Raw genomic sequence first — 16,224 nt, forward strand, 5'->3', positions numbered from 1 at the left:
AAGTTTTTCCTTCTTTCTCCTCACGTAAACACTTAGTGCAGAGTGATACATCAAAGACCCTTTGTGAGATTTTCACGGATTCCCGCCTCTCAAAAGCTCCTCATCCCGGTCAAATCTCATCGGGCGAATCGAGTTGCGAAGGGTCGGGCAGTAAACACGGCAGGGGCCTCAAATCTGTTTTGCCACGAGGGTGAGAGAGGGAGAGGTAGGAAGCCGGAGAAAATCTAATCCATGTCCGCCTGTACGTTAAACACGCACACATAGGACATGAACACACGGCACTACCGGACCAATGGAGAAGGGGAAAAAGCAATACGGGGAAAAATTGTTGGTTTCCTCCAAGGGACACTTGAAAATATCCGGACCCTGATTGGATTAGGATGGACAATCCAATCAAGACGGAGGCGGAATCGAATCCGTGGACCACTTGGTTAGGCAGGGGTACATTAAGGTCTCTTCTTACCTCAGGGTTCTCCTTGAGTGGACTAAGGATGCCACTCAGCGTCAGCCAAATCAATGTCCAGGTATCTGCTCTCTTATTAGATTGAGCTATGGAGAGGATTCCATTATTGCATAAAGCCATTATCGTGGACGTGACTATACTCTGGACAAGAGTATCCATTGTTCCCTACTCAATTTCTCCACAGAAAGTGTACCTTCAGAGATTAACAAGTGGACAAAATATAAAATGATATGTGACATACTATGTCAATCAACTCTTATTTTTTAATGAGGTGTAGATAGTTGATTAATGATTGGAGATGTTTGTCGGAGGGTGCGGTCAGCAAAGAACAACATAAATAAACAAAACAATATTTATTTTAACAGTTTCAGTTATTATTTTTTTAAGTATATATTAAATATTATGTATTTTAAATGTATTATTAACTGTGTTCCTTAAGATAGTAATTTTTAGGGAAAGTTGGATATTCATCTCCATGTTTCATGGCTTACAGAAACAACAACCAATTTCGAATTGCACATTCAGAAAAATTAATCTGAAAAACTGAAGTTAATGGAATGAGAGTATTGTTTTGTTTCCTATAAAAATTTATTCTTTGACAGCAAAGTTACATAAAAAACTGGATACTAAATATGGATATTGTTTGTTCTTATTACAAGCCAAAGATATAAATTAAAATCAGTATACAAACTTTTTTTACAATACAATAAGTAGTAAATATATCTTAAATGTTCTTGGATTAAATAAGCTTTAAATTCAGAAAAAAGAAAAACTTTTTCTTACCATTTTTTAAAAAAAAAAGGCTTCATTCTAGGGACATCTCAGCAGACTTATGGAAGTCAAATTAAATTATATAGGTATACTGCAAAATAGTAGCTGAGACGAGATATCATATATCAATGATGCTTTGATTTTTGAATTGAAATCGTATGATTGATTTTTTGTTTTAAATCGAAATGGTATTGTTGATTTTTCTTGTTTAGTTTCGAAGTACCACAGTTTAATGGACGATTATGTAATAAAAGGTTAAAAACATAATAATAAAACAGCATTAAAATACCAAGTTTGATATTTATTTTATATTAAACTGTAATTTATTATTTTTTTTAATATACACAAAAATCTAGTTCCGGTCAACATGAAAAATTTGACTTTAAACTGTTGGTCACCTACTAATTAAAGTCACAATGAATATTATATTGTTATCTATTATATCATAAAAATGGATAAGATCTTCAACACATATTGGCCTTTCGTAGCACTGTAAAAATGTAAATTATCAAGAATAATTAACATGAAATAATCTTAGGGCTTAGGGGCTTACGCCGGTCCTTACAAATGCACCTAAGCTTGCCCAATAAACAGGGTAGATTTGTGGCTGGGTATAAACTAGGACGAATTAATGGTAGAGCTGTATTAAGTTAATGGTTGTCTCTGCTTGAGGACTTAGGCCCAATAACCGCTAAGTTCTGTAATGAAAATTCATACTTAGGACTTAGCTTGCCTCTAGTACCAGCTGTTATTCAGTGAGTTTCAAAATCGTCCAGTTTTAACTTTCATGGAGGTTTTTCCCAATGTTTTTGTCTCTAAACCCCATCAAAATTATAGTCTCTACGCAGGTAATGCATTTAAAGGAAAAGTTGGACCATTCTGGTTATTACTGCCTTACTAAATGTATTAATTTTATTTCTTATTCTAAAACGATTTTTGTAAATTTAATATTCGGGGACATAGCTCATAATAATCACTTATTTATTAAATTCAAGCAGATATTTAATTTTTTTTATTGTTATTTCATTATATTTTGTTTTAAAATTATATAATAATAAGGCATTTAAATCATTCATTTTCGACACACAGTTTTTTTTTTTGCTAAAAATTGACAAAGTTACTTGGTCGGGCTAGTTAGCATTGGTTGATGGTACAGACCCATTGTCAGTCCTTGTCGGGACCAAGACAAAGCCAGTGTCCTCGAGAGCCGGTGGAGAAAAAACTTCAACATTAATTTAACTAATATATTAAGAAACAATTAAAATTCAATAAAAAACTTTGTATATTGAAAATTTTATACATAATTGGTCGAATGAATTTAACCTTTATCCGATTGATTATGTTTAACTTTTTTTCAGATACGTGTTTTTCTTCGAGTATTCTTACGATCTCAAATTAATAATAGTCATAAAGTCAGTATTTTGTTTTGTTCTACTGAATTGGTATTGTCATAGTATTTTGATGATTTATTATTTTCTTATTGAAGCCAGTATATATAATACTATACATTAAATGACCCAAGTTTATATACCGCTGGTCCGGAAGAACAATGAAACAACTCTGAACTTTATGAAATTTATTATTTTGTGTTTGCTGGCTCAAAAATTCATTTATAAGATGTTTGTAAGTCGACAGACGTAATAGTACTAAAAAATCAGGGAGGGATAGGGAGGAATTAAAATTATGCAAAGTACAATTATGCCGATGTAAAAACATCAATATCCATCATAACATATCCATTTTTGAGTCCACCAACACAAAAAAAATCAATTTCACAAAATTTTACTCATAAAATCATTGTTCTTCCGAAACAGCGATAAGATCAATATTTAATTGGAGATAAGGCCAACGAAACAGGGAAGAACTGGTCAGAAAATAGGACAGGGGATATTGAATGATAATAAAAACACTTCCCACTGCAAAAACAGTATCCGTCCTTTATGATAGCATGATAGTAAGTTTTCACTCAAGACATAAAAAAATCCACTAAAAGGAATCGAAGTTAACACAGATAGCTATAGTATTTCCTTTTTTTCTAACCATAGAAAAAGAATCATATTAATAGTAATATTTTTTACTGTTATCTCTAATATCTATTAGTGAGTGGTTCCATTGCGAAGAGGTCATGTTAATGACGGAATGGGGTAAGAGTAATCAATAAATGTTAGCACCACTTACCAATTCCTGATTAGTTTTTTTAATGTGTTGTAGGGTAAATACTTGATGGGCCTAGATTGGATACTTGGGTGGATGTACAATTTCGGCTTTAATCTGTTTATGAAAGTGAATCAGAACAAATTATAGACAATCAAAACATACCTAAAATAAAATACAATCTTGCAGCATTTAAGGTAAATATATGAAAAAACAAATAGTATATTACACACTGCACTACCCTAATAGTAATAATGGTTAATAGTCGGAGAGTCTTCTTTTCACAACACTCCAAAACGTTGCCATAAATTATGACGAACTATATGATGCGTTCGTTACATTGAGGCAGATTAAGTTAAAAATTAATTGCAATCACGATTAAAATTATTTTTCAATCTCTGTAATTTGAAACTAGGTAATGAAATTACAATTCTGATTAGTAATTTTAATTATTTGATGAGCCACAGTAATTGTAATAATGGTCCAAAATTATGATTACTAGTTGAACCAAAGTAATCGCAAGATATAAATGACGAATAAACATTTATCAATTACTAAATGAAATTTGTTTCCGTTCAGTCTGTTTTTTTAGCAATTGGTTCTCAATAAAAGAGTAAGAAGTAAATAAAGAAAAGATAAATATAAAAAATGAGTGGCCGGAGCAAAGCTTTAAAATAAGGGATCGAGTGAGTCCCTTTGTTGTGGAACGTCTTATCTTTAATAGCAAAGACTCCTGGGGCAGACAAATGACCGAGTCAATCATAAGCTGGCTCTTTTGATCTTCGCCGGAGAGCACACAAAAGGTCTTCCATTTACTGCTCGAGGAGGGTGGGGGGGGGGGGAAGGTGGACAGCAATTTTCCTCGAGATCAGTTCGAGTCTTCTTCTTTCTGTTCGCCGAGTCCTCTCCAAGTATTGAGGAGAGGATAATATCGATTGCTAAGGGCTTAGCCTCCAGGCAGTTAGTCGGGGATTAAAGATATACCTCAATTCACACTTAATGGAACGCTCGTATCTGATCGAGATATTTTTCAATGCATTTTAAATAGTATCAGGTACATACACGAGGCTTTTGATCGTAAAACTTGGTCTATGAAAAAATGGAAACTTTCACAATGATAGAATGTTTGTTAATTACAGTGTTTTATCTTAAACCTGGAGTCACTTACCATAATTTAATACCTATAATTGTTATTTAAAAACAAAAATCTACGAAATCGGTACTAAAAAATCTGGTGAAACTTTAATTCACAGAAAATGTCAGATAACATGTTTCAGGATGGAGTGCATCATATATATAACAAAATATCGTCGGCTGACAAGTGAAACACATTAAGTCAAAATTTTCTAGTTTTGAGTTATTTGGTTTTGTCCAATCTAAAATGTTAAAAAGATTAAACTCCACCGAATTTATTAATATCATAAAGATCTGTCCATAGAATGTAAAATTACTATTTCTTTAACATTAATAAAAAAAAAAAGAAATAAATAAAATATCACAAAAATTGATGAGGAGAAGATAATTGCGGTCAGAAAATAACAGAAATAAGTTGAAAAAACCTATGTAATAGTGTACGTTTTGGCCAGAATTCCCTGCCTTCATCAGGGCTATTTATAGAACATCGGAAATCTAAGTCATCTAGAATCAAGAAATCAAGTCATCGATCAAGAAATGAGACAACAATATCTAAGTCACTTAACAAAAAAAATAACAAACAATTCTTACAAAACAATCATGCCAGTCAATATAAATTCAAATTATTTATTTATATATTTACAAATGATTGAGCTCTTCTACTATTGGAGGCGTTTTTACTCTATTCAAATAGTTCACAGAAAACAATTAATAGTTCAGAAAAAAACAGTTAAGAAATAAAGTCAACTTCTACTCTATTTATTTTCATTGTTATTGAAATTGTTGAAAGTATATTATGTTATTTTCTTGAAACTTTTCAAAATATTCCACTTTAATAAATTCCAATAGTCGACCAAAAAGATTTTTCTATAAAACATTAAAGTAAAAAAACCTGGTTATTGGCAATTAAAAAACCCTGAATAAAATGAAACTATTTCTGCTCCTGGAATAAACAAAAATAAATAACAATAATAAAATAAAAACTATTCAGCCAATTTGTAAAATTAAAAAATATATATTTAGTAATTGTAATCGGAAATATCAAATAAAAATAACATTTTATTTACAATTACTTTAAACTTAAACAATTTGTAACTTAAAACTATACTATTAAGATTGATACAGGTTTATAGTTCACAAGTTTGAGAAATATTTAACATAAAGAGTGCTCACACTAATAAAATGCACTTATCATTATGGTAACATATGTGAATAAGTGTTAGTAAAACATAAGAATTAAATAATATATCATTTAGGGGTACTTGTTCTTTTTGACGAACATGAGGAATGACTCTCCTTCCTGGTGATACTTTCGGTGCAGGCGGTATCCCTTGCCGGACAGGTAGTCGCTCGCTTCAACCCTTTCCCTCTTCATCCCGTAGCAAACTGCTATCATCTGAGGTACGCCAACGACATCAAATTAATTCTTAATTACTTCCACTTTAGTAATGAAAAAGTTAGTTGTAATAACCAGGATCTGAGATAGTGACTATTGCAAGAAATCTAATCTAAAAGTAGCTTTAGGAGATTTCAAGATGTTTTTAGGAAGAAGGTCAGAGTAATAGTCAAGTGGTGCAAAAATAGTAGAATAACTATTTATTAGTAACAAATGACGTATTTTATTGAAATTTATTATTCATAAATAATAACAAAACCTATAACCATATAAATTGTTTTCATCTCCTTCTATTCCCATTTTCACCATTACGTTACCTTATTATAATTTTATACATTTAATATTTTTCAAATGGTTCTTCCCAAATTGTTATTGCTCTATACTGACATCTCATTTACCTTCCCCCTTTTCCTTTTTTTAATTTTACCATGATTGTTACTACTTCTATTATGTATTATTTTTTTATCTATTGCTCCAGTTGTACATTAGTACTTGTCATTAATTAGCATCCTTATCATTTTTGTTTAAAGTATTTTAGTTTACTAAATTCCTTTTTAGGAATTAATTAGCATCCTTATCATTTTTGTTTAAATTCTTTTTTTGAAATTATATTTTTGTATACTTTTCTTTATACAACCTAATATGTCTATATTTGTACTTTTATCATATTATACAGTATTTGTATCTTGTTCTTATTTAGCTCAGACTTTCTTATTCAGACCTGCAAAGAAAGTTGCTACGTTGGTTAGTAATAAATAGTTTGTCTTATATTTTTTGTACCTTTCATGACCTCCTCCAATATTATCCTCTTTAAATGCCGTCATCAAAAATGGAAAAAGATAGTTGACTGTATGAAGTAGATTGTAGGATTGTCTGGGTGGTGGTCAATAAATGTATCAAAATAGTAAAAGAAAACTATTTATTGTTTTGCAACGTTTTGTGCCACTTTGCAGGGCTTCATCAGGGCTATCAAATTGAAACAGAGATGAGAGTCGTCAATCAGTCAAACAGTCGTAGTAATAATATTCTAACATTTTAAAAGTACAATTTCCATACTCACATGAATGGTGACTTTGTCCCAAGGGAGACTCTGCAACACCTTGAGTTCTTGGCCGTTGATGTTGATGACCAGGAAGTCGACCTCCGTCCTGCCCACAGCGAGGAGGTAGGTGTACAGGGGATAGCAGTTCACTTCCATCAGCTCGGACAGGCCTACTTCCCATTTATCAATCAGTTTACTGCGGCTCATGTCCTTAAGGCCAAACTTACCCTGAAATAAAACATTGGTAATATTTACTCTTGTCTATACTTTGGCGATACTGGATTCAACAGCATTAACACTTCTCAAAACTATAAACTCTGTCGTATGAACAAAACAATCGCGACCTAACTCCAAAATTATGAAAAAGTTAAGCCCATCACAGGGTTTGGGAATTACAACTTTTAATCATAAAGAGTGATGAAACTCCAAATAATTTTTTTCTCGCTTAATTGTACTTGTCTTCTTTTGGGTAGGGATGGAAATGGATCTACCAATAAGAGCAATAGTTTGATTATTGTTATGTGACCCAGATAGTGGAGTTTTCAGCAATGACCAAATAAGTATTTCACAGCTTAAGTGTTTTCTTTGTTAAAAAAATTCGTTTACTATTTCTCACAAGATAACTTTTAAGATAAAGACGAAACAAACAATATGGATTTCGAGTTAAATAACTATTTCTTTTGGTAGCTATAACTAAATACTTTTATTATTAAATAATTTTAATTGAATTTATTATTGATATAATTATTTTTTTTTAGATATGAATTTGAATTGCTTCAAAGGAATTCGGTCGTCTGGATTATTAAAAGTTGGTAAATGTCATAAAATAGTGATCTATCTCAGGAAAAAAAACTAAACTAGGTTTTCCTTGAATTAACAACAGGTGTTTTTTGAGAGGTATGATAAAACTGCTAATAAGACGGGAAAAACTGAATATAGTAAAAAGATCAGTTCAGAATACGAAATACTTTTTCAGAGTATTGTTTCTGTTGTTCTTGGCATACGATATATTTATTATTAATGCAAATTTTTCTTAATTTAATTAGAGATAATTATTTTGTCAGATAACTCGTACACTGTAACAAAGTTTTGAGTAAGTACATACCACATAAGACGAGTTGGCCAGACCGACACAGGAGAGGCCTAGGGTGACCTTCCTCCTCTTGGACTTTAGATCTTTCCAGAACCTCAAGTCCGCTTCGATGAGGAGTCCCATCCACTTGTCATCTATTTCAAGGCAGATCGTAGGCGAGCGCTTCTCTCCGTCCCCGGCTCCCACCTCCACGAAATAGCCTCTCTGTGGATGAACGATGGGTCGTATAAATATGTTTAATGATACGGAAAAAAGTTACTTTTATTATATATAACTAATGACTATTTCAATAGTTAACGATATACTAAATGGGTACCTAAAGGACAAATCTGGTGGTCGTGCGTGATTTTGTCCAAATCACCTCCTTGCACAACCGTTGACTTAGTAACGGTACTTTTTAACAAAGTATTGCAACTCTAAACCTTTATGGGTTATATCGGTACATATTTATTTAATATATACATATATATTAGTGTATTAAGAGCCAATTAACTAATTTGTCAGGTTTAAACAACAATATTTCCGAGAGACGAAAATTTTTCCAACTTAAAGCAAAGGAAAAATCCATAATAGAGTTTGACTTAAACTAGTACAAAGAAAATATTAATACGTATTTATTGGACTTACATTAATGTGTTGTTTTATACTAACCCAAATACAGTATTGATTGATAAAGCTATCTCCAAAATACGTTTGAAAAATATACCCTAACAGTAAGTATATTGATATTTTTTCCACTATTAATTAAAATGTTAATACATTATCGTACATTTTTGCCTAGGTGCTCCAAGGTATCTCTGGTATTTTCATAAATATCTCCGAAATGTTCCGTTTTACCATGAATGAATGAAATGACATCTTTTTTTCACTTTACAGCTTCTTGCTCGTAGACTTCCATATGCACGTACTCCAAAACAGGAGGCCTGGCATTTTAATTTTTGCAATAAATACTAGGATTTGTTTCGTATTTGCTCCCGTATATCATTTGTACCCAACCCATACCAACGAACTGGAAACGTATTTCGTTGTTTGATAATTTCTGACTAGTACTATTTAAGATATAGATGAATTATAGAAATATAAAAAAAAGTGCTAATGAGAATTCGCTGGTTTATTATTTATTAATTTTTTTTTTTTACTTTTTGCTGTAGGGCTGTGAGAATAAAAGCTCAACGTATTCTAATCAAACCATATATACATATTAAATGAAAGTAACTAAATAATAACAAAAAAACATGTAAAATTGTTAAATAAAAAATAGAATGGACAATAATAATGATTGAATAATTAAAATAATATATGCACATCTCAAATAAACATAAATAGATAAATGATAAAAAATAGCAAAATAAATAAACAACTAAGGTAAAGAAAATTAAAGTAGAATAAATTATATTGAACACATTCACACATATATATAATATTTATGCCAAGCTATGCTATCCACATTTTAATGGCAAATCAGGACTCCGGAATCCCAGCGATTCTCTCCCAGTCGCGATTCTATCGTTTGTAATAATTTATAAAACTCAAAATCTGAGAAAAAAAAATCTGAAATATAATAACGACTGATTTGAGGAGTGCATAAAAATGATTAAGAGAGATAACTAATTTACAAAATTAGACCAGGTGAAGATGTTTTTTGCACGTTTAATTCCAATATTAGAACCTACAGAAACAAGATTTAGATGTAATTGTTATTTCTTTTAACAAGAGGCCAATCTTATAATATTCTTGTACGTGAGGACAACCAGATAATGGTAAACGTTTTACTGTCGTGTTACATAAGAATTTATTTGAGGAAAGTAACTTACACTTACTCTAGTTCATAGAAAAAATTAATAATAAGTACTTTCAAAGACTCACCCCCAAGAGCTTGAACTGGCGCACCGCTCTCTCCAAGACGTGTTCCTTGAAGGGCTTCTCACCCCTGTTGAAGCTGTACTTGCCAAGCGGAGGAGGGCGGACTTCAGACTTGAGCTTACCCACCAGCTCCAGATCGTCTTGGGTCAGGTTTAATAGCAGATTATCGATTGGCCATTTGGTCGTTAATTGTGGATAGGGTGTCTGAAGGTCTAAAAACAAGATTTAGTCTCATATATTTAACTGCCGAAAGGGATTGCATTTCAAAACATGTCCATTTATAGATTTTTAATTCTCATTTTTTCCATCAATAGTTTTTGCATTAGCATGAGTTGGAAGATTTTTTCCCAGTTAAATCACATGGGATTCATCAGATTCTTAAAGAGATCCTTTGAACTCATAATAATCTAGGCAGAAAAAAATATTAAAAACTTGAAATTGGACTTACAATGACTTTTTTTTTTCTCTTATGTAAGTTTATGTATTATAACCCCACCAATACGACTATTTGAACGAAATTAGGAATCTGAATGGTACTCCCAAAAGCGTGTTTTTACAGAGCGAGTAGATTTCCTTGCAAGTTGCTGTTTGCCCGCGGCCATTTCGTGGAGTTGGCGTTAAACAGAGCGAGCAAGTAAAACAGAATATGATGTCGAAGCAACGAATAAAAACAAATAAATATTTAGTTAAGAGTTGTGTAAAGAAAAAAAATTCTCGGCGGTGAAAAGTACAATCTTTTAAGATCTCATGAAATATAAAACATCAATGAGATTGATCTAATATTTAATTAATGTAGTGTGCAGTGTTGTAGGTACTCCCACATTTTGCATTTAATATTTTTTCGTTTTGTGGATAGTAAAATTATCTTGTAATTTTTTAATTGTTCAGTTGGAAAATAAACTTACAAAATATATAAAAATATAACCTATACCATATTTTGCTTGAACAACGTTTCGGAACAATTATCCCGTACTCATACCTTTGCAATCCATATATTTGTTATATTTTTAGTTCCATATTGAAATCATGTCATCGTATATATATATATATATATATATATATATATATATTTTTTTTTTTGTGGAGAATAAAATTATCTCCACGAATGCTTATAAGGTCCCGGGAGATATATCCGCATCAACCGTGAAGCAATTAATAAGTCTAGTTATAATTATGACAACTGGTTATCATCTTCTTTACAGCGTATATATATTTCGGGATCTTAATGGCACTCACTCAAAAGATAATTTGATTGTTCTCAAAACAGATCTTAATATCAACAGTAAAATGTTATGAACAAAAAATATGGGAGAATTTACAACATTTTTAGGTTTTACTGCCCACTAGCTTTCAAATCGTTCGAAAAACTAACTTTTTTATATTTAACACCTTAAGAGTAACAATTTTTCAAACCCTTTAGCCAGCTTTATTGGTAATTTAAAGATAAGGAAAACCTTCATTAATAATTTTAACTTCAAAGGCATTAATGTTATTTTGAGATTCAGTGATCAATAAGTGAGTAACTGATTAAGGAAGCATTCAGCCACTTTATTTTTTGTATAGAAAATACAATAATAATAAAAAAAAAAAAAGTAAAAAGAAAAAAAAGAATTTATGATTGATTAAATCTGCAGAAACAGAACGCCTTCATTTTGACAGACGAAAGCAGTCCAGTATAGTGGAACAACACGCATACTTTTATTCAATGACAGTAGCTGTCCCACAATATTGTCAAAGCATGCTGCTATACACTTGTCCAGTAAATAGATTTCTAACATCTTCATTTTTTTTTTTGTTTTTATAAATATATATACAAACGAGGTTAACCAAAAATTATACTTAATTAAATCCATCCGCTGCTAATATTAATCCTTTAAGCTGATATGGATGGCTCTCCCATATGAAAAATAAATGTTATGTTTGTTCATAAATAACCTACATTATCATATATGATGTGGACAGACTTATTTATTACTATTACTTGTACCAACAATTTGTTCTAACCCCAATTATAATATTTGATAGAACATTTTATAAATATTGATAAGAACACTTTACCCTTGTAAATGGGATGGACGCTATGAATGAGGAGAAACATCACACACAGAATACTCAGGAACAAAGCAAACAGGAACATGGACTTCATGATGTACATGGTACAGCCACTGATGTAAGACATTTTCAACACCATTGGGTATACAGAAGTAGCTAAACCCGAATCCTTGTTATCGTATTTCTACTCATTAACCATGTAGTTCTACAATCGATTTTAATGTAAGCGTTTCTAAAATAAAGGTTATTTATTACTAAGGAGGCATTTCAAGTTTTTTTATGAGATTCTTTGAAAACATTTTGAGTTTTAAGCCACTATCTAATAAAATCCATTTTATTACAAGCGAATACAATATTTAATTTTAGTATCTCCTTTTCTCTTCTGCCTACCATAGATAGAATTAGAAAGCATGTGATATTGTTATCTTGGCTTACTGCTGTATGCTTTTATAAAAATTTATCTGGTAAGAAAAATATTGTTTGGAACAGATGTTATTTTTTTTTTATTTTAAGAGTATTTCAGCCTGCGGGCCTCCCCTGACTGTAGTACCATGACTCTTCCCGGGAGGAAACGCCGTATTTGGAAGTAGGGGTCTGTATTTGAACTTGTGATCTCTGCGTTGGTTTCCTAAACAGATGTGAAAATAGATTTACATTATGATTAAAAAAATTTACATCACTAATGCAGATGAGAAAATAACGTTTAAGAAGTATTTGTCAAACCAATAAAAAAATTAATAGTTCCGTTAGTTTAGGGGATAAGGTACTAAACCCATTAAAGCCCAAAGCTCTCGTAGCTAGCATAATCGTATTAACTATTACATTTGCTGTCGTACTATTAGGTTTCACATGATAGCTGAGGTTAGATGTCGCAGCAGTACTACTTCTCCTCTACTCTTCCTTAACAACCAACCGATTCACTTCTATCCTACAATAAAAAACCTTGGTGTCACCTTTGATCAACACCTCTCCTGGAATAACCTCATTTCCCAAATCACACGCAAATCCATAACTGTACTCAAACAATTACTAAGATTCCGTAATTCCATTCCTCAGAAAACCAGTCAGCTCCTGGTATCCTCCCTCATCTTCCCCCACTTCGACTACGGATCCTTGGTGTATGGAGGGCTATCTGCAGGACTTGAGTTGAAACTGAAGAGACTCATGAATTGCTTTGTAAGATTTATCTTTGGGTTCCCTAGGCGGTCTCAAGTCTCTCGCTGGTATACCGAGTTGAAGTGGCTCTATCCAACCTTACTAAGGCAATACCTCCCTGGTTTTTTTCTATTCCAAGTTCTATAAAAATCAAAAAACCTACCTATATCCTAGATCTTCTCACTCTTCGTTCATCCATCCACTCATTAAACACCAGATCCCAACCAATTGCTTTATATATGCCCTCCTATAGAACCGCCTTCTTTAGCAAATCCTTCGTCATACGTGCAACCTCCTTCTGGAATTCTCTTCCCATCTCCATTCGCCAGTTCTCATCCATTCTTTCCTTTAAACAACACCTATTCCTCCACTTAATGTATAACCAAACCTCCACATCATTGTGATCAAATAAATAGGCATATATTCATTAACATTATAAACAGTAGTAGAGCCAATATACCAATGTAATTTTATTCTACTATCCGAAAATTTGTAAACACTTGCCAGATAAAGATCTTAATATATGAACCATGTATTTATTCTCAGGGGACATATGTCTCAGAATAAACTTATTTTTTCATTTCATTTCATTAAATTTCGTTACTAAAAAACTATCACATGTAGACTACTTGAAAAACTGCACCCTTCTATCTAGCCATTTTTCGTTTACGGGATAGTTAACCTATAAATTACCAACCTATTCTAGAACGGATAGGAAGGTTCATTCCATGTGTCCGCTTTAAACTTGCTCTGTGCAGACTCGAATTGAGGCCGTACTGACTCGATGTTGCTACAGTGAGTACTTAACATTCTCGGCCACCTCGATCTCACTAATTTTTCCTTACCGTGAAAGTTACTGTTTGTTGTATTTAACCATTAGTTTTTGTAATGAAATAACCACGTTGAACTGTCAGTGAGATTAGGTTTGCTGTATTGCTCTCTCACAGTGATACTGCTACTATGAACAGAAATTGTCACCAGGATCGTAAGCCTCTTTCGACAATAGATTCACATTGGTTGTACTTGCCAAATAAACCCAACTAAGTTTTAATGAAAATATGAAATCAAATTAAATAAATTATATGCCGTTTGTAAATAATAACTGAATACAATGAACAATTAAGCCTTGACACGCACGCCATGATATACCTACTCAGGTAAACCTCACCTGTACACCGGAGTGTGTGTACCCGGCCAAAGATGGTCAATATATTGAGGTAAATTGTTATTGAATCAGTAGTATTGATCGTGTATGGTTTCCTATGGACCTCTGGTTCCCAGCTGGGGTTCCGCGATTTTAATAGTTTAGAAATAGATCATTCCACGTCAACTCAACATGGTTTTGATCTTACTATCTTAGATTTTCTTCAATTATGAACATAGCTTTTCTTAGCTTTTGTTGAAATATACTATTTTACACTTAATTTGTATCACGTGATAATGTAGAGGTTACCTAATTCATTTCGGCCATTTACCTAATTCTACCAAAATGTTTCCTTCATTTTTCCAAAGGTTAAGAACCACTGCTATAGACATTAGGTTTGTTCTAATACGAATTTTGACTATCAAGAAATCATCAACTACTATCAACAACATATCCTAATATCTAGGTATTTCCAAGTAACCTCTCACAAATGACGTGTAACGTTGAGCTGTACATAAGGAAATTGTAAAGAATGTGAATTGAAACATACTAACTTGGCTCATTTTTAAAAGTATATATTTCAACATTTACTATCAGAAAATATACCAGTTATCAGTTATAGACAATAAATCGAACCATTTTTATAAAGGAAAAATATAAAATTAATTCAATTTAAGCATATTATAGATTTATAAGAAATATTATATAAATATCTGTCGCATCAGTTTATAGTATATTTATTTAGTGTTAAAGTCATTACCTAGTGCCAGTTAATTAACATATTTCTTGGTTTATAGAGTGGTGAAAGTCAAAAGCACTATCACCGAAGCATCCATAAATTAAAGCATATTCATCAGGTATATCAAAGGAATAATGGATTAAAATCTTTCTCTCTTGACTAGAATAGGTTGATAATCTGTTGAAATACCAATCTTTTCTTCTCTAGTTGCAGTACATAAGAATAATAAATTCGATTTAATTAAAACAAGAAAATTTATATCTTTTGATAAACAATAAATACAAACAGAGGGAAAATTTTGATATATTGTAAAAGATATTTTACTCACTCACCGTCAAAAACTCTGTTAAGCTCCTTCATTTCATACATGTTCCTGAGGATAGAAAAGCAGATGAGGCCGAAGAAAACATATTTCATATAAGGCAAAGGTTGTGAAAAATCTATTATAACCTCCATTTAATTCATGAGTTCCGGCCAACAACTGCAGGCAACGCTGTCATGGTTAGGTGATTAAGATTATGGTACATAATAAGAGATACGGTTTATGGATGAACTACACTAGAACTTATAGGTGAAGTAAAAAGGGGAACAACCGAAAATTATCGAAATCAGAATCTGTTTGTCGTAATTCGAAATAATAGAATAAGGACAATAGATATCTTGAACGCAGTTTAGTACGATATTTTAGGAATCTAACTTATACGATATCAGTAACGGTTATATCGGGAGAATAAAACAACAGAAAAACGTTCATTTAGAAGTTAAATGGAGCTGGTCGCTCATATTTGGCATTTAGGTTATCCACATGAAACCCAAGAAATACGTAGTAAAACCAAACAGAAGTGGGTAGGTTCGCAGATGGTGAAATTATGTATCGCGCTAACAAGCATGAGCATGTCGGTTCCTTTGACATCGAATAAAACTCTGAAAATTCTAAGGGGTTCAATGCTAATCACATCATATTGTGACGGGAAAGTAGTGTGAGGTTACAGCCGAATCATCTGGCGTGAGCAAAGAGATTGTGTGAAATGGATTTGCCTTTGAAAAGAATGAAAAGCCGATTGTAAAATGACAATGTAGAAAATTATTCATGAAGGAAATAATTAATAATTAAAATAAATATAAAGGAAAAATTGATAATTGTGGCAGTGAAAAATCTATTTTGCGCAACCTTTTTGCTCAAGCCATCAGATTTGGCTGTATCCACGCACTGTTTTC

At 32.1% G+C, this 16,224-nt stretch overlaps 1 protein-coding gene across 10 annotated transcripts; it reads right to left on the reverse strand.

Annotated features, from left to right (window-relative positions):
- Positions 1 to 5,563: 5,563 nt before the first annotated feature.
- LOC106688929 (uncharacterized) lies at positions 5,564 to 15,986 on the reverse strand. 10 transcript variants are annotated; one of them, XM_067051223.1, is made up of 7 exons: positions 15,457 to 15,986; positions 15,339 to 15,379; positions 11,975 to 12,596; positions 9,920 to 10,128; positions 8,066 to 8,257; positions 6,979 to 7,188; positions 5,564 to 5,918 (listed from the first exon to the last, which is right to left on the reverse strand). In XM_067051223.1, the coding sequence occupies exons 3-7, from the start codon at positions 12,105 to 12,107 to the stop codon at positions 5,775 to 5,777; spliced, it is 888 nt and encodes a 295-aa protein (XP_066907324.1). In that variant the 5' UTR covers positions 12,108 to 12,596; positions 15,339 to 15,379; positions 15,457 to 15,986; the 3' UTR covers positions 5,564 to 5,774. The 10 variants fall into 10 exon arrangements, with proteins under 10 accessions (XP_066907324.1, XP_066907323.1, XP_066907322.1 ...); XM_067051222.1 differs by adding an exon at positions 15,028 to 15,204 and having other exon boundaries at positions 15,339 to 15,986; XM_067051221.1 differs by adding an exon at positions 15,028 to 15,209 and having other exon boundaries at positions 15,339 to 15,986.
- Between the last annotated feature and the right edge of the window lie 238 nt (positions 15,987 to 16,224).

The sequence above is a fragment of the Halyomorpha halys genome, unplaced genomic scaffold (genome assembly GCF_000696795.3).
Source record: "Halyomorpha halys isolate HHAL.00 unplaced genomic scaffold, Hhal_1.1 Scaffold45.1, whole genome shotgun sequence".
In the NCBI taxonomy this organism is placed as follows: domain Eukaryota; kingdom Metazoa; phylum Arthropoda; class Insecta; order Hemiptera; family Pentatomidae; genus Halyomorpha; species Halyomorpha halys.